The sequence below is a fragment of the Nyctereutes procyonoides genome, unplaced genomic scaffold (genome assembly GCF_905146905.1).
Source record: "Nyctereutes procyonoides isolate TBG_1078 unplaced genomic scaffold, NYPRO_anot_genome, whole genome shotgun sequence".
NCBI classification, from domain to species: domain Eukaryota; kingdom Metazoa; phylum Chordata; class Mammalia; order Carnivora; family Canidae; genus Nyctereutes; species Nyctereutes procyonoides.
Window position 1 is genome coordinate 1406652 of NW_026575028.1, and position 17749 is coordinate 1424400.

General features: G+C 49.7%; 1 protein-coding gene across 1 annotated transcript in view; it reads right to left on the reverse strand.

The window, feature by feature from the left end:
* CACNA1C (calcium voltage-gated channel subunit alpha1 C) overlaps window positions 1–17749 on the reverse strand; it is a 754651-nt gene that overhangs the window by 52762 nt on the left and 684140 nt on the right. The window contains 5 exon segments of the mRNA XM_055315403.1: window positions 585–606; window positions 609–675; window positions 2438–2503; window positions 4812–4940; window positions 8205–8237. Of these exon segments, the coding sequence (XP_055171378.1) occupies window positions 585–606; window positions 609–675; window positions 2438–2503; window positions 4812–4940; window positions 8205–8237 (317 nt within the window).

The following is a 17749-nucleotide window of genomic DNA, read 5'->3' on the forward strand; positions in this document are numbered from 1 at the left end:
GAGAAGGGGGGGAGAGCAAGGGGGCATTAGGAGTCGGATAAGGAAGAAGCAGGTTGTAGCATGGATTCACTCACTCAGAATCAGGCTGAGAAACATTCTTTTCCCCTGCTAGGCCTGAGGTAGTGGCCTTCCAAGAAGGGTGAAGGCTCATGGCTGGCTTAGCTGAGACTAAGTACATGTAGACATAATAACCTAATAAAGCAAATGGCATTGACAATGGCAACTGCACTTGTTTGCAAGGGAACCAAGACTTAGAGAAGTTATATGTCTTACACAAAGAGAATGTGTCACAGGCTTGGATTTGAGCCTGTTTGGCTTCTAAACCAGGGTGCTTTCAGTATTTGACTTGTGATCCTCTAGTATTTTTGGGTGGTTACTGGCAGGTGTGTCTGTGACCAGTGGGCTGCTCACTGTAAAGTATTATAAATAGCAATGGAACAACAGCTTTTTGGTCCAGGGAGGGAAGTCCAGCATCAGTTGTCTCCCTGCCAACTCCTCTGGAAGAGTTCCCTCTCATTCTATATCCAGACCATAGGGCTGTGCCATTTAGGTGTGTTTGTATGCATCTGTCCTCAGAGACTCACCTGAAGAGAAGCAGCACAGCTTGGGGAAGGTCTGGAAGTTGTTGTTCCGGTTGATCTCTGTGGTGTCATTCAGGGCAATCTTCCCAAACACCTGAGCGAGGGGAGTGGAGGGGATGTCAGTGAATGGTGGATAGAGAGGGTCCTAGTTCCCACTCATCATCTGGTCTCTTTAGGGGTCATGGGTGACTGTGGAATCAGGCCAGCTCATAGCTTAACTGAGTTCCTTGACATAACCTGGCAGTGCCTCGTAGGGGCAGGCACCTGCTGTCCCATCCAGCCTCTGATCTCCATCCTCCATACTGGACAGTGTAAGAAGAAAAGTACCCATAGGCCCTCAGAAGAGGTCCCTATAGGCCACTGGGAAATGGGCTGAGAGAAGGTGGATGCTGCAACCAGCACTGTGCTTCTGTCCAGGGACAGAGGGCTATCTGGTCTCCTCCTTTTTTTGACTGCAGATTCTTGGGAATGTATATTTTTTCTCTTAAAAAAACTCTATTGAGGAATAATTAACAAATATAATTGTATATATTTAAAGTGTGCAGTGTGGTGGTGATTTGCTGTACAATGCTCGTGGAATGATTACCAAGACCAAGATAATTAACACATTCATCACCTCACACAGTTAACATTGGTAGCTTTTTTTTTTTTTTTTGGTATAGTGAGAGTGCCTAAGATCTGCTTGCAGCCAATTTCACCTACACAGCGCTGTTATCAATTCCTGTCACCATTAGTGACAATTCCTGTCCCTCATAATGCAAGTCTCTGGCCTCTTTTCCTTTGCCACTTCAGTGCAGATGCTCAGTCTTCCAAATCCAGTTCTCGGATTTTTGATCGATCTGGGACTTGGGCAAATTTAATCCATCCCTGAAATTAGTGGGTCCCTTATTTCCTGGCCTTTTGAAGCTATGCCACCTTTTAGAAGCTGCCACCTTTGGTGAGATGGCAAGGTAGCTCTTCTCATCTCAAAAGATGTTGGCCCAGGAACCCGAGGTCTTTTTGCAAAGAATAAGCAGGGGCCTCTTCCTTAGAGAGCTGCTGAGGAAAAGCTCCTGGCTAGTGTGGGTGCTGCACTATGGCACTCTCTTGAGCCCTGGGGAGATGCTGGCTAGAGAGCGCTGCAGGGTTTGAGGTAGGAGAAAGTGCAGTGGGCACCTGTGAGGCGCGGCCCCTGAAACTGCTACATGTTTGATGGGGAGAGCTTGCCTACCTCCCTCCTTCCCTCTTTCTCTCCTCCTTCCTTCTTTCTCTCTCCCCTCCCTTCCTCTCTGTCATTAGCTTCTCCCTAATGGTGCTGGGTTGGGGGTAGTTCTCAGACTGCCAGACCTGGGCAAGGGGAAGCGTGCTGTCTGACACACCCTTCATGTTGTTTTCTGGAAGGTGCTCTCTCTCCTGAGGCCCATGGTGTTAATCTGGGAGTGTTTTTCCCTATGATCAGCAGAGACCAGGCCTGGGGCAAAGAGGAGAGAAGTTGCATATAGCACTTGGCTGTTCACCCTGCCTAAGGACACCCTTTGAAGGGATGTTCTTTTTTGTCTTTTTTTAAGATTTGTTTATTCATGAGAGACACAGAGAGAGACACAGAGAGACAGAGACACGGGCAGAGGAAGAAGCAGCTCCTCGCAGGAGCCTGATGTGGGACTCAATCTCAGGACTCTGGGATCACGCCCTGGGTCAAAGGCAGACACTCAACCGCTAAGCCACCCAGGCACCCCCGAAGGGATGTTCTATTTCCTGTGAGCTTCTTGGCCTTGGAAGTGGAAGCAGAGTGGGGGACAATCAGGTGTCCGGGAACGTGGAGCTGGGAGGTGGGAAGGGAAAGTAGAGGCAAAAGAGCAGCGGGCCAGCTGTCCTACCTGCATCCCAATCACCGCATAGATGAAGAACAACATCACTATCAGAAGAGCCACGTAAGGCAGGGCCTGGAAGGAAGCACAGGAGACAGGGTATGAGGCCGGCAGGGGGTGGCGGCCAGAACCCTTCCTGGGGGGCGCTGCAGCCTGGCTTTAGGAGGAGGCATTTCCAAGAGCCCCACAGAAGTTCTGGTCACCAGGGGGAAGCCAGCCTGAACCACAGCACTGACCTCTCATTTTCCTGTGGTTTTAATTACCTAAGAAGCAGTGTGGTGTACTGAGAAAAGCAGGCTGCAGAGGAAGGAGTATATAGAGTAGGGTACTGCTTTGGTAAAAACAACCAAGAATGAGCAAATGTCCTCCAACTAGACATACGTCTTTGTGCAGCTAGGAGAGACCCGTGGAGGATACACTCCAAGGTTTCCTGAGGAGGCATGGGGTGGAGGCAGGTTACACCCTTCCTTTACTCAGCTTGATGATATTCTGTTAGTTGTAATAAAAATAATTACTAAGGAAAAACTTAAGTGAAGGAAGGATCATGGACTCAAACCCTATTTCTGACGCTTTTTAGTCATGGGAGCTTGGTCATATTACTTAACTTCTCTGAGCCTCAATTTCCTTTTCTGAAAAATGAGAAGAGTAATTACCTCTTAGTGGTTCTGTGGTGTTTAAATGACTCAAGGCTCACACAAAATGCATAGTGTGATGCCTTCCACATAGTTGGGTCCCCTATATTTTATTCACTCCACATATTCTCTGCCTTTCATTTTAGAGAACTAAATTTTCCAGAGTCCCTGCTGCTTCTCCTGGGGAGTGGCCTTCTGGGGCTCAGGGCCTGTTCTGGAATCAGCGAAGCCGCATGATGGAGCCTAGGCAACGCCTCGCCAGGTGTCCACACACCGCTAGATGGCACTGCGCGATCACACGGATGCCTCTTCTGTTGGGCTTGGGCTTCTGCTCCTCACAGCTACCCGGCTCCGCTGCCTTTTCCTAGCCTGGGCAAATGTGTGTGGGGTTGGGGGAGGGGGGAGGAGTATGCTGACAGCCTGTAGGGTCATCACAGGTGCAGGACCCCGGGGGTGCACCCATGGACACGGTCAGCCCCCACTCCTGCTCTCACCGGAATCCTCAGATCCCCAGGGACTGGGCAGGGCATGGCACCCACCGATGGGGAAGGGTGGGGTGGGAGGGGGCTGGCAGGGAGGGCAGCTGCAGCTCATCATGAAGTGGGGAGCCAGCCTGGGCCTGGTGGGCAGAGGACTGGGTCTGAGGAGTGCAGCCAGGCTGGTCCCGTCAAGGGCCTTGGGTGTTGAGTTCCAGGGCAGGCGGTGGCCTGGAAGAGGGTTTATGCCTTTGGGACAGAATTCCAAAGCCAGGCAGGTACCTGTCTGCAGAGCACTTCTGGGGCTGTACCTTCAGTTCTGGGCACATTTGGATCAGGGCCCCACTCTTAGCCTGTCCCCGGGTCCAGACTGGCCAGAGCAGGGGACATGGAAGGAAGCCTGAGATAGGTGCTTCCGAGGGCAGAGAAGCCGCCTTCAGCATTGGGCTGAGGGAAGCATGGAAGTACATGCAGGGGTCCCTACACTTCTCATCTTCAAGGAATTCGAGTGACCTCACAGAATTTGCTTCTCTTTAACTTCAAACTTACATAACACTCCTCAGAGATGGCCAGGGGCGATCATTATTCTGCTTTCACAGATGGAAAATAATGGCTGAGAAAAAAGAATTAATCCTATAGTTAGGCAACCCTGAGCCCCTGTGAGGAGACCATCTCTCCTTGAGTGGAGCGACAGCAGGGTTCTGGAGAGTCTGGCTAAGTATCAAACAGGTATGGACAGCAGATATTGCAGAAATGCCTATTGGGAGGAAGGTGATGGCCAGATCCTGAAAATGCCAAAAGTGGGAGGGCCACTGAGGTTATCAGATCATCCGGGACCCATGTTTTTCCAATTTTTTTTCCACCACAAAATCTCTTTGTGCAGTCAATTCTTACAGAAAAATACAGAGACAAGAGAACAGAAGGGCTTCAGGCCCCCCCTTAGCTCCCAGCCTTCTCTACCCTGACTTTGAGGGAATCTGGGGCTCCAAGAGCATGCTTTTGAAAACCACAAATTGAGTCCAAGGGCCTCATTACAGGCAAGAGGGAAGCTGAGGCAGAGGGTGAGGCTGGGGTCACACAGCTGCCAAGTAGCAAAGTAAGCCCAGCACTTGGCATTTGTACTCAGCACCCAACTCATAGCGCTGCTCCTTCTTTCCCTCCTGTCCAGGGATCCCAGGTGGAACTGTGGGGAGCCTCTTAGGGAGCCCCGCCTCCACCTCCTGGGAGCTCAGGAAGCTTTTCTTCTTGCAGCCTGCTGAGGGTGGAGGTGGCTACCTGGAAGGATTTGATGAAGGTCCACAGCAGGGTCCGGATGCCCTCCCCTCGGCTCAGCAGCTTGACCAGGCGCATGACCCGGAAGAGGCGGAAGAAGGTGATGGAGATGCGGGAGTTCTCCTCTGCATTCTGGAATCCATCGGCAATAGGAGGTGGTAGTTAACACAGCAACGGGGGGGCGGGGGGTGAGAATGAGGTGGGCCCTGCTCTGAGCAACACAGCCCTTGGCTGGGGGGGAGGTAGGGTAGGGTAGGGCCAGCTGCACTAGATTCTCTCCCTTGGGCCACATGGGAGGCCAGATGCTCACCTCTTCCAGGTAGACAACCCAGGTCTGAGGTCTCTGCAGAGCCAAGCTGTGCCCAGGCCCCTGAGCCCATAGCCCCGTTTATCTGTTCTCCTGTTTCCCCCTTCAGTCCTAATTCTTAACCCTCTGAGTGGAGCAACAGAAGATTCCATAAGGAATTTCCATATGCTTTGAAGTCTTCAGGTGGAGAGCTAGCTGCCTTGGGTGCACCCTGCCTTAGCTGCATGCTGAGGAAGCAGCCCCAGCCCCGCTTGTGCCTGGCTTGGATGGGTGACATGCATCCTGAGTGGGATCTGGCTTTCTGCAAGGTGGTTGGGCGGGTCGTGGCCTCCATTCCAGCCCTATGTATGACTGCACTGGGGGTCCTGATGGGCAGGGTAGGCTAACAGCAAATAGGGTTGGAATGGGCTGCCCACAGCTGAGATCTTGTGCCCTGGCAGCTCAGAGCTCTAGAACTCCTGCTGTGTGTCACCTCTTCCCACGTGGGTACAGGGAGGGTGGGAACAGGGGTGTTGCTGACCTCAGAGAGTGTCTGTTTGCAGCCCTTGCCTCACCTCAGACTCTGAAGCTGTTCCCCCTCTACCGGGAGGCCCCAGTCCTCTCCAGGCTGCAGGCGACCCTAGAAGGGGTGTGGGGCACAGGCAGGGTGAGGTGGGGGAGTGGTCACTCTAAGGGAGCCCTAGGTAAGTCCGGGCCCTGGCATGAGAGGACTGAGGGATTCTGCTTAGAGCAGATCATCTCCTCAGGGGAGTGCCGGAGTGCAGAGGCAAAGGGAAGGTGAAGAACTGAGTCCAAGCTGAGGCAGAGGAGGAAGGAATCTGTGTGAGGGCTGCTGGGGTCTGCTGGCTTAGGGCCCTCCTTGGCCTGTTGGGCTTGCAGGGGCCTGGGGCCGGGGCACGTGCCTGGCTAGGGCTCAGGGGCAGGACAGGCTGCCTTGTCACCCTCTGCCTCCAGACCTGAGAACAACCCACACTGACCCTCTGACCCTCCTCCTGCCCGTGCCCACCAGAGGGCCCATGGTGGTAGCCTCCTGGGAGCCACCTTCATGTCCCCCAGAGCTAGTGCAGCTCACCCAGCCCTGTGGACACCAGGAGAGAACAGACCATTGGGCTTCCTGTTACCATTCCCGGGATGTGCGTCCTCAAGGGAGGAGTCTCCAGGTCATTGGCTGGGGAGAATCCGTGTAGGCCCTCCCCACTGCTTGATTCTTTGCTTTCTTTTTAATCACTTCCAGGCCAAGATCCTCCCTGACAACTTCCACCCTTTGGTGGCACCCTTGAAAATCCTGCTAGCGCTAATGCCCTTGAGGGCCCCCCATGGGCCCTTTGTTCTAACCCTGTGGCCTGTTGAGGGTCACGGACATGGCCAGTGGTTCCCGGGGCCACCCATCTTCCTCCTGTTCAGCATCAGAGACCCATGTGGGCGGCGGAAGCCTTCAGAGGCAGCTGCTCCAAGCCAGCACAGCCTTACTCCCTGGGAGGGCTGCACAGAAACAAGCCCGAAGGGTCTCTCCTCTATCTCCCACTCTCCAGACAGGGCAGGAGCCACAGTATTTCTTCTATTTTCAAACCAGAGCTGCCTCAGATCCGCACAGAGGGCCTGTTCCCCTCAGGCAGGGCGGCAGGGCTGCGGCAGGAAGGCCAGGCAGGCGGCAGCCTCGTCTTGCCCCTGCGTCCTACCCTGCCAGGGTATCTTGGAGCCTTTGATGCCCTTAATCTCTGCATTTCTATCACCCGTGTCTACTTGAAATTCTATTTTCTCTCCTTAAAAGGAGGTTGTGTTCCCCCAGAGGGGTAGGCAGAAGAGGCTCAGGGTTTTATAACTCAGCTGTCAGTTCCACCGTGTTTGGGAAAGGAGAAAAAAGAAAGAACAAGCTGAAGTGGGGAACTTCAGCTGTGAGTGTCAAGAGTTTGAGAAGTTGGTGCCACAGGGGCATTTGGATTTGAGTTAAAAAATAGAAGTCAAGTTTGCAGTTTGAGTTCCATGCTGGGCTCAAACTCCGTCCCACACCCCTGCCCCCTGCCCCCCTCCAGCTGAAATTTCCTAATACTCCGGAAGGAGGACAAACACGTCTCCACGTGCACACAAAAATGTCCTCTCGTAAACCAAAGGACAATGCAGTGAAGCAGCAGACCCCAGTGGCCACCCCTGTGAAGCAGGGTAGAGCACCCAGGCTCAGCCTTTCCCTGGGCAGCCAGCCTGGGATGGGCTGTGTCAGGAGGCACCACCTGCTGACCCAATCTTGCCCCCAATAGGCTGACTTTCAGGGAATCAACCTACCCCCTGGTCCTTAAAAAACTCACACCTGGCTCAGTTTTGAAACATGTGATGGCAGCTTTTCAGAGAAGCCTGTTCCAAGGAGACTTCAAGGTCACACCTAGCAGCCTCGCTCACTTTAGGCAAAGTGAATCATAGAGTCCTACATGAGGAGTGCTTCAAACAAACTCCTGAGTTTGTTTTTCTGCATAGCCTAATTTTAAATGAACTTTAGGAATTTAGAAAAACTCAATGGTAACTTTGTTGGAGTGATGGTATTTGGCCACACTCTCAGGAACAGATTCCAGCTTACGACCTTTTACTTGGGCCTTGAAGTCAGAGCCCATGGGGTGGGAGGCAGTTACAGACACTGGATGGTTAGTGGGAAGTCACCGTCTGACTTTCCGTCTCCCGGCTGGATCATCCTTCCCTTTCTTCCTTTCTCAGGAGGCCTTTACCATGGTGCTCATGGGTGCCCTGTGCAAATTTCCCCCATCGGATTAAAGCTAGAGATTTTAGCCCATGCAGTCCTCAGAATGTTAATAGGAAATGGCCTTGGGTCCAGTTCTCTCCCGGTGGCTCATTAGATGGTCAAGATCACAGTGAATTATCACCCAGAGGAAAGCTTGGGAGGGTAAAGAACACCATTACACAACAGCACGTCACAGCTCACACGCGACGGAGCAGGCGAGGCACAGGACAGACACAGTGGCTACATGCAATGGGAGCAAGACTGGCCTCCCAGAGACACAGGGGACTAGGGTGGGTGAGAGTGGGGGTGTTAGAAGAGGGTCACAAGAAGCTAAGAGCGTGGTCTGGAGGGTCGGTCTTACCATAAAGGGAGAGCATTGGGTATGTTCAGCTGGCTTTAAAGAAAGGCAGATAGAAATAAGCTGTAATGAGTCTCCAACGAAGATGCCTGGTACTCTAGGTCTTGGCTAACACAGGAGCAACACCGTGGCAGGAGAGGGCAAAAGGAAACAAGTGAAAGAAATACAAAGCATAGGCCTGGCAGGTTCTGGGACATCACTGTGAGTGTGGGCTCTGCATAGGTGTGTCTCACATCTAGTGAGGACCCAAAGGCCTTCCCTACTCAGGACCATCTCTGGCCACAATGAAATAATTCACACACTCGTTACAAATGAGGTCTTCTGAATTTTTCGGAGGGAAGTTTTGTTTCGTTTTGTTTTCTAAAATGAGTTCTGTGTCCTGAGATAACCTTTGAGGGCTTGTACTTTCTGCACATTAGCTTATCCTGGGCATTGCCAGCTGGAGGAGAAAGACTTTGCTTATGCTTGGTGCATGTCCCTGCCCAAACATATTTGAGCAAAGGAGGCCAAAGGCAGTGGCCCTTCAAATTTAGGGGGAAACTCAGTTTTAGTTATCACTGAGGAGGATCTAAAGAGGTGGTCCTCAAGCCCCTCTGTAGCAGGGACTCATCCTCAAGCTTAGATTCAGGTGGGAGATGGCCCTGCTTAGCTACGACTCTATAGGTGTGGAGAGCCTTGGCCATTGATGTGAAATAGTGAATATATATATATATATATATATATATATATATATATATATATAGTGTATCAAGACTTTGCACACAATTTAAGGTATTACTATTAACACTTCAAACAGCTATTCTCACGGATCTGACTGCTGAGTTCATTTTGGGGCAAGAGCTAAAGAAACTAGCCACCCGTGAGTATCCCATGGCAACCTCCAGTTCCCTGAGCTTATATCTAGGAAGATGCCCCTCCTTTCTGGGCCCCAGCACTCAGAGCTCAGCCTCTGACTGGTCCTGATCATCTGAGCTGTTAACTCTTTCCAGAAGGTCATGACTTTGCTTTTACCCTCCACTTTCAGATGGTTGCTCTTGTGTTTCTGCTTTTAAGGTACAGACCAAGGAAAACTATAATGGAATTTTGAAGGATGGAAATGTGCACAACTAGACATTTACTTTCAGACTGAAAATACTTCTTTGGTAACAGATTTCTCAGCAAATTCCTTTTTTTTTCCTACAGCAAATTGGTAAGATGTCCTTTTTCGGGAATGATGGAGATAAAGGGTGAGGCAAGGGAAGAGAAGGGAAGGGACAGCTCTCTAGTCCTTTACAGAGCACATTCTAGATCTTGGTTTCTGCTTTAGGAGGAATACCAGCTGCCAGGTCAGTCCACAGGCCTGGAGGTGGTGGGATCACTAGAATTTGGCTAGCAGGCAAGATAGAACATAGAAACACACACACACACACACAGGTGCACACAACATACACACATGCACAGAAGACATCTCTAGCTGCTTCAGTGCCTGTCCTCCTGTGTTAATGGCTAAGGAGTTCTGTGTTTCTAGAGCTTCAGTGAGGGAGGGAGTATGAGGGCCAGGTGGAGGTAAACCTATGCTACATGTGACGCCAGGGCATCAGATAGAGTTCCCAGCAGGTGGGGGCCATTGTTCTTCTCTTGGATCCATCCTGAAAACTGCCAGAACTGCCCATCAGTCCTAAGAACCCTGGGCAAATGCCTGAGCATCCTCTGGGTCAGTCCCATCCTGAACAGGACCAGAACGGAGACAATTTAGAGAACCCACCTGGGTTATCTGGCCAAAATGAATTAGTCCCAGCCATGAAAAATTTTAACCATTTTACTTCTTAAACGTTGAGAATCCTTCATGTGGGATTTTTAGATGTCTTAACTGTGTTTTCTTGTTGCTTTTTAGCCTGTCACAGCTCTCATTGAGGATCTTGTCTACTCTTACTTTGAGACTTAGCTTCAGGTGTGTTCTACTCACTTTGATTGTATCTTATTATTTTAATAATATGTACTAATAATCCTTAGGATACATCTCTATAGTAGGAGTCAAGAAATCAGGAAGAGCAATGAGGGCAGTAGGAAGAAGAAGGATGGGGCTCTCTGGGACTCCTATGTTGGGTTCCCAGCCCAGGTAACAACAGCACTCTTAGGAGTCTCACACTGGGAGAATCCAGAGAGTCATAGATTAATTTTTTTCTTGGGCCTTAAGTTATGCTTTTCAGAGGGCACCTTTGGTGTGCTGGAGCTGTGTTTGTCAGTGTCTCATATAGCCTGTTCATATTTGAAGAACTATGTTCATAAGATCCATGGTCTCAAAAACAACTAACCATAATAAAATCAGAAAGCAATCACTGGGTGATTTTGAAGTGGAGATAATAGGAAGAAGCCTAACATATAGCTCTCACCTTTGGAGAACCCACAGTCTACTGACATACTGCCAAACTTCTACAGACATTTTCTCGATGATCTTGAGTAGTCATTTTGGTCTTCGGTACCCTGCCCTGCTGTAAGTGGAATCCCTTGATGAGGTAGAAGGGGAGCTTGGACCTGCTGGGTTTGGGCATCTGCACCTTTATCCCAGAGTCCTGTTTATGCTGTTTGCCACTCTCTGTGGTTCCCTGGTACACCTGGGGAGATCATCTAGATGTCTGGAGAGATCATCTAGCATTAGTTCTGCTTTTTGAGCTAAACTCAGAATTGGTTGGTAGCCTGGAGTACTTATGCCATCCATCTCTGACCCTTTCCCAGATTTGTTCCCAGTTCCCCTGAGTTAGCTTATAGTTTCCCTCTCTGTGGTCTTCCTGGGGAAGAAAGGGTAGAGAGCCTCCCTGAAGACTCCTCTTCCATGAGCCTGGAGACCCTACCTGTACTGCCCTTCTAGAGGGAGCCAACAGAGCTGCTCACCTACTCTGAACATTCTGGCAGAATTTCATATGGCATCCTTTCCAGTAATGGTAGGCACTGAGCAGCCAATGATTTCATCTTTGTTTTCTAATGATCTGGTAATTTTTAAGGGGTTTAAAGACATTGGGCAATTAACTTACTTTGTTCATGCAATTAGTATAAATGAAGTAAGGCGATTATTCCATAGGTGAGGCAGGGGTAGAACATTTTCAGAAAGTCCTGGCTAGTGGTTCCAGCTAACAGGCTAAGGGCAATAGACAGGAAAGCCCAATTACTTTCCTTCAGTACTTATATAGACTACCTAGGTTTGGTATAACTGACAACGACAACGTGAGTGGCACTGGGCAGCAAATAGGAGATATTCTTGGAAAATTGTCTTTCTCAATTAAACTCAGGATCAAATGAGAAGTTATCATCTGAGTGGATGAAGTCTTAGTTTCTGGAATCTTTAGACCATGCATAGGGCCCTGAAGGATGAAATTCAGGGAGTACCAGAAGCTGGCAAAGAGAGGGTTCTCCTAGATGGAGGGGATCTTTCTAGTTGTTAACATTACAGTCTCTCTGGAGAACTAAAAGGTTGTTGAAAAATAGCTCTTAATCATTTAAAAAGGAGACGTTTTCTCGTTCTTTCTTCTTCTTCTTCTTTCTTCTTCTTCTTCTTCTTCTTCTTCTTCTTCTTCTTCTTCTTCTTCCTTCTTCTTCTGTCTCTTCTTCCTCCTCCTCCTCTTTCTCCTCTTCCTCCTCCTCCTCCTCCTCCTCCTCCTTCTTCTTCTTCTTCTTCTTCTTCTTCTTCTTCTTCTTCTTCTTTCTTCTTCTTTTTCTTTTTCTAAACACAGCCAGGAGGCAAGGATTACTAGGGATTAAAGGCTAGGTAGTAGATATCTAGGCTGTAATACCCAATCAAGCTGTCTTCCAGGATGTTCTCTCGAGATCAGGCTATTACGGAGCATTCTGAAGAGATAATAAGCTACTGCTGCACCCTCCTGGACATACTGACTTTGAAAGATAAAGATTACCTTCTGATTCCCCTAGGGAAGGCTGGCTTTTGGCCAGGTTGTGAGCAAACCCTACAGAAGAGAGCTGCACAATCCACTGGTGCCATTGAAACAATGGCTATAATATCAGAGTCACTGAAACTCTACATTCCTCTGAAACAAAGTCAAAAGCAATGTCACAGGAGCATGTAAATCTAGCTACCAAGCTACAGAATTGTTGCTTTTTTTTTTCTTTTTTGAAGTACTCTTGTCCAGAATTTAGGGAGTAAATCTAATATAAACTCCATTTTAGAGGACCTGAGGGTCCGGGTCCAGCTGGCATCCCTCCCTGCTCCCCAAGGCTCTCTGCTTCTCTGTACTCACAGTCTCTAATCTCATCTCCATTTGATCTGCAAGACAGGATGGCTGGTTGAGTTGCAAGAGTGTCATGTGGGATGGTGGAAGCCTGAGGGGTTTTGCTGGTGAGACTCCAGTTAATCTAAGTTGGGAGGACAATTATCAGGCTGGCACACACAGAGAGAGGCAGGAGTCAGAGGCTTCTATAGACATTTAACACCACTGTCATGGTCAGGAGCCAACAAGTGTAGGTTAAGATGGGGGGTTAGGTCTTCATTATCCTTTTATCTCCTCTTCTAACCAGGAACTAAACTGTGGCCCTACAGATGTGGAGGAGATGGGAGATGCTGAATATTAGATCCACCAGAGATGGCAGCAGGGAAGGGAATTTTAAGGACGCCAAAGTAAAATACATTTTAAACTGTAAATCCTCTGACCTTGCATTAAGAGCTTCTTTGCTAGGGAGATGCAAGGCTTAAGTAAGCACAAATCATCTGGGATACATAGAAGCTGAGGGGGAGATGTCAATGGCTTTCAGATTTAAGGGCAAATGAAAGAAATATGGTTCGTTGAAAGCCATTCTTAGAATTTCCATTTTGGTTTGTGGAGGAGGTCTTTGGTCTTTGGAGATAGATCTGTGGAGGAGGGGTGCCAAGGAGAAGGAAAAAAGGAGGGGATGACAAGGGAGGCAAAAACACTGCACAGAAAAGGGCAGGAAGAAATGAAAGAAAGTCCAAAGATGAGGCGGTGGAAAGTGGAAAGAGCAACCCCCCTTCCCCTCTGTCCACCATGTTGGAAACCTCCTGGCTTGCACTGCTTACTAGAATAAACTTCTGGCCAGAAGGAGAAGGGCCCTTCTTGAATCTTTGTGGTTACGGACACACAGTTGATAGAAATGCCTATTTGGAACTTCCTGTAAGGGGGTCTTTGGCCCCAAGGGGACTGTTGGAGAGGTACCCAGTTGGCGTTTGCTGATTCCTGGCTCACTCTTGCTGCTCCTGCCTCTGTGTGCTAGGCTGCAGAAGGGGGACAGCTGTGACCACTGTTATTATTGCAAGCAGCCTAAGCCCCAGAAGTCACTGTGTTATTCACCTGCAGCCTGATGGTTCCCCAGACAAGACTGATTAAATTGTCAAGGTAGTTTTATCTTCTTTGGGAAGGAAAGCCAGTATCCTTCACTCAAATAACAAACCAGAGACCCATGAAGAATAAACGAATGAAATCAGTTTGTCTGCAGTACTAATAACATCAACAAATTCTATATGAAAGAGAGAGAGAAAACAAGCCCAGAAGGACAGAGAAGGAACGGGACAGAAAGCAAGAATATGAAAGACAGAAAAGGCACACTAAATAGGAAGAATAAATGGTGAAGGCTATGCTTTTTGGGGCACTCCTGGGCAGTTCTAAACCCACCTGAGGTATAGATCTCTCACATTCCTACTAGCTCATGAAATGTTCTAGGTCCCTTTGCTTTAGAAGCTTTCTGGCAACCACACTGACAGTAGCTTGCTAGCCTGTGGGAACAAAAGTAAGAGACACTGGCTAGGCCCAGATGGCTGTCTGGCCAAACCAAGGGGTGTGTTGTGACAGCTTCCTTCTACTCTTCTATTTTAGGGGAAAGGAGAGGGCTGTTTTTGGACAGAAATGATGAGAATAGGAAGGGAAAGGAAGAAAAATAGAGGAGAAGAGAAAGTGAAGAGGGCAGAAGGCAGAGGGCAGGAGGAGCTCTGATGGGTCATGACTGCCAGAACACTCAGATGACCCAACATAGGCTGAATTAAGAACCCAGACCAGGATGTCCTTGAAAAACAGGTTCCCATGACCTCTCGGGTCAAGCCTGCAGGATACTTCTCAAGCCAACAGCTTTGGGAAAACGTGCACACCAGGCCAGGCCTGACTTCCTATCACATCTGACCTCATGATGCTCTGTGGTCAGCTGCCCACACAGCAAGCCTCACCTTGCAGAGCCATGGGGGCTTTGAAAATGGCTCCTCCATTCCCAACTAGACTGCTTGTACCCAGATGCACTGCTAAATCTCCTGAGGGACAACTTTGTTTCCAAGCAGAGTAGAGAACTGCCTTTGTAGAGCAACTGGATGGGGAGGGTAGGGAATATCTTTCTCACTCAGGTTTCATGTTCCTGAAAGTCTTATATTAGACACACTAAATATCCAATCTTTAGGTTGAACATCACTAATTTCTTTTTAAGGGTAACATTACTTTTTGGAAGGGTAGCTTCCTAAGTCACTACCACCCTAGTATGAATTAGTATATTGGAAACAGACACCTTGGTTGCATGACTTTTGTTGCGAGGCTGGGGTTGTACTGAAAGTGGGAAGAGGCAGGAAGGGAGATGCAAGAGCAACAGAAGAAGGGGTCTAGCAAAGGGAAACAGAAGTATAGAGAGGTGTCAAGGATCAAGTCTGCCTCATCCAGCTTAGTCTGAGACCACCAATCTTGGTTTAGTCTACCTTAGAACCAGCTCTGGCCACACTGATCACTGTCATGTAGATAATGTCCGGTTAAGCCACCAGTTGAGCCCCCTACACTAACGCACCTGATTGGGAGTCAGGGGCCATGTTCTCAGGGTTAGCCTTGCTATTAACAAGCCGTGAGAATGAGCAAGTTGTTTCTGCCCCTGCCCTTCTGTGTCCTCATCTGTAAAACCGGTATATCCCCAGGCCCTGTGGCACAGCAGATAGCTTGTGCTCTCGTGTGGGATATGTGGAGATGGGCTTGGGCCAGGTGGTGTGCAAAGTTGTGTCCCCTCTAATGTTCTTGGACAAGTCCACTGTCTGCCTGCTCCCTCATCAGGGCTTTGGGGGGGGGGCATCATCCCTACCCTTCTTGTGCCCCTTCTGGACGCTTCTCTACTATGTTGGGGGCAGGGAAAGGCAGACCAGGTGGGTCAGGCCTGCTTCTCCCCATAGGCACTAGGGTTTGAAGGCTGGAGAGAGGGTGTGGAGCTCTCTGACTCAACCAAGGGGTCCATGTGTCACACATTCTCTGTGACTCAGGATGACTCCTTTCCCTGCCATTCCAGGCTCTGAAACCAGAGCAAGGAATCAAACTTGCTTTATTATTTTTATGGGGAGTCAGTAAGGGGCAATTACTTGTCCTATGGGTCTGTGGTGGAAAGGTACCACTGGCTTCAGGGGCCAGGGTGGAGAAGATTTGGGGCAAGCACATAGAGGCCCCTGGGTGACATCTGTGGATGCTCCCTGCAGCTGAGCCCCAGCCCCCAGTCTTGTTACCACCCTCCCCCTGTAACTACCCCCTCCTCCCATTTTCTTCTCAAGTTGCAAATGTCAAGTGGTCAAGGGTAGTGGGGGCTGCTGTACACTTTGCCCTTTTCTCAGGCTCATAGGTCAGGAGTATACAGACCACTGCCTGTCTGAGCATTCCCAGGGCAGCCTGGGCTCCCTTGGTCCAGCGCTGGCAGCACCAACTCACCATGCTGACAGTGCACTGAATGAGAACCTGTGGATGGCAGGGGCCCCTCCCGATGCCATGCCCAGGCAGCCAGGCCCAGGGAGTTAGCCAGCGGGCTCTGTGGAAGTGGATTTGAGATCCTAGTCTTGCCACTCATTAGTCATGTGATCTTGGGCCACCTCTTAATCCTGTGTGCTCAGTTTCCTCCTGCAGAGAATGAGTGCTCTGAGAAGGTAATCTGATCACCTGCATGATGCCTTTAATGTAATGCCTGGCACATGCTTCTCCAAGAGAAGCCACCATTTCCATCTTCTTCCTCCTCTTCCTCGTCCCTGCCTTGTCCTAATCAGCTAAGATCACAGCTAGTGCCATTGTTAATGAACTTGATTTTCCTGCTCTGGTCACTTCTGTGGACCAACACTTTGGTACCTAAACAAATCCTCCAGATTGTTTTCCCTCTGAACCTTCCCAGAAGCCCTTACTCTGTCCCATTTCTCTCTCTGAAGGTCCCTCTAGGGCCTGCTGTCTGGAGAATTTTCACATGAGCCCAGCCAAAGCCAAGTGAGCCAATTCCCACAGGCTTTGGAAGCTTTATGAAAGGAATGCCCCTCTAGAATCTGCAAGGTGGTGAGGGGAAATGAAAATGCCTCAAACTAGATCAGAAAATGCCCAGGCCAGCATCATGGAATGCTAGATCTCAAGGACCTGCTGAGACCATCTCAACTTGCTCCTCCTCCCCCTTGTGCCTTGAGGCCCAGAGAATGGGGTTCTTTGCTCTAAATCACAGGGATCACTGCTGCCAGAGCTGAAGACAACAGAAACCAGGCTTCTTAATTCACACTTTGGGACTATTTCTCTGTATCCATAAAGCAAGGATCAGGGCCTCTCAGCACTTTCTGCTTGGGAATGGACTCTAAAATGCAGAACAAACAAGGAGAGCATTGGCAAAGGCTGTTGTCCCAGGCACCAAAACTGATCACAGTTTGGGGTGTTAGGAAGTATTTTTTTGACATTCCATTAACAATCACAGGGATTGCCTCTTTGGGTTTTCCCTCTGGGAAATATCGCTTCAGACCCGAGAAATAAAGGAAGACTGGAACCGAGGTGCTGTGGCGCTCTGTCCTTACAGGGCACACAAAGAACGGGGAGCCTCAGCCAGGGAACAAGGTAACTCCTCAGGGATGATGAGGGGCGCAGCCAGTGCCCTGGGCAGTGATGCAAGGTGGGGCCTCATGATCTGCCTCCAGTTACATCTGCATCTGTTCATCAGCATCTCCCAGAGTGAACAGGAAGGCAGCCACAGAGTGGCTGTGAGCACAAGGCTGCTGCCCTCCTCCTGCTGGAAGCCCTAGCTCAGCCCTTGTCTCTCCTGGGTCTTCTTCCCTCTCTCGGTGCTCTTCAGCACTGTTGTGGCTTTGAAGAGCATCTGTATGCAGCTGACTGCATGCCCCCATGCAGGGTTGTGCCGGGACTGTGCCTGTGGAGTAGGCCCATCGAGGCCTGAGTTGGGCACGGTGATCAATAGGTGCTTACTTTCATTTGGCTGAACCTGTCCACCATGTTCCAGAGTCTAATCATATCCAGGAAATTAAGGACCCTCACAGTGTCTGTGGGTAGTAAGTTGTACTTAGACGGTGCGCCCCACTGTCTAGCTGACATTTCCGCTGGCAGGTCCGGGAGACACATCTTCACCGAGCTCCTGTCTTCCTCACTCAAACATGCTTTACCTGCTGTCCTTCCTGGTGGATACCAATTCTAACCTCCCACTGCTGAGGCTTTAACCCCCCAGCCATCCTGGACACCTCTCTCCCATACCCATGCCCAGTCTGTCAGGAGACACTGTTCTATTTTCAAAACAGATTGAGAATCTGACCATGTTCCTACCACTTCTAATGCTCCTGCTTTGTCACCAGC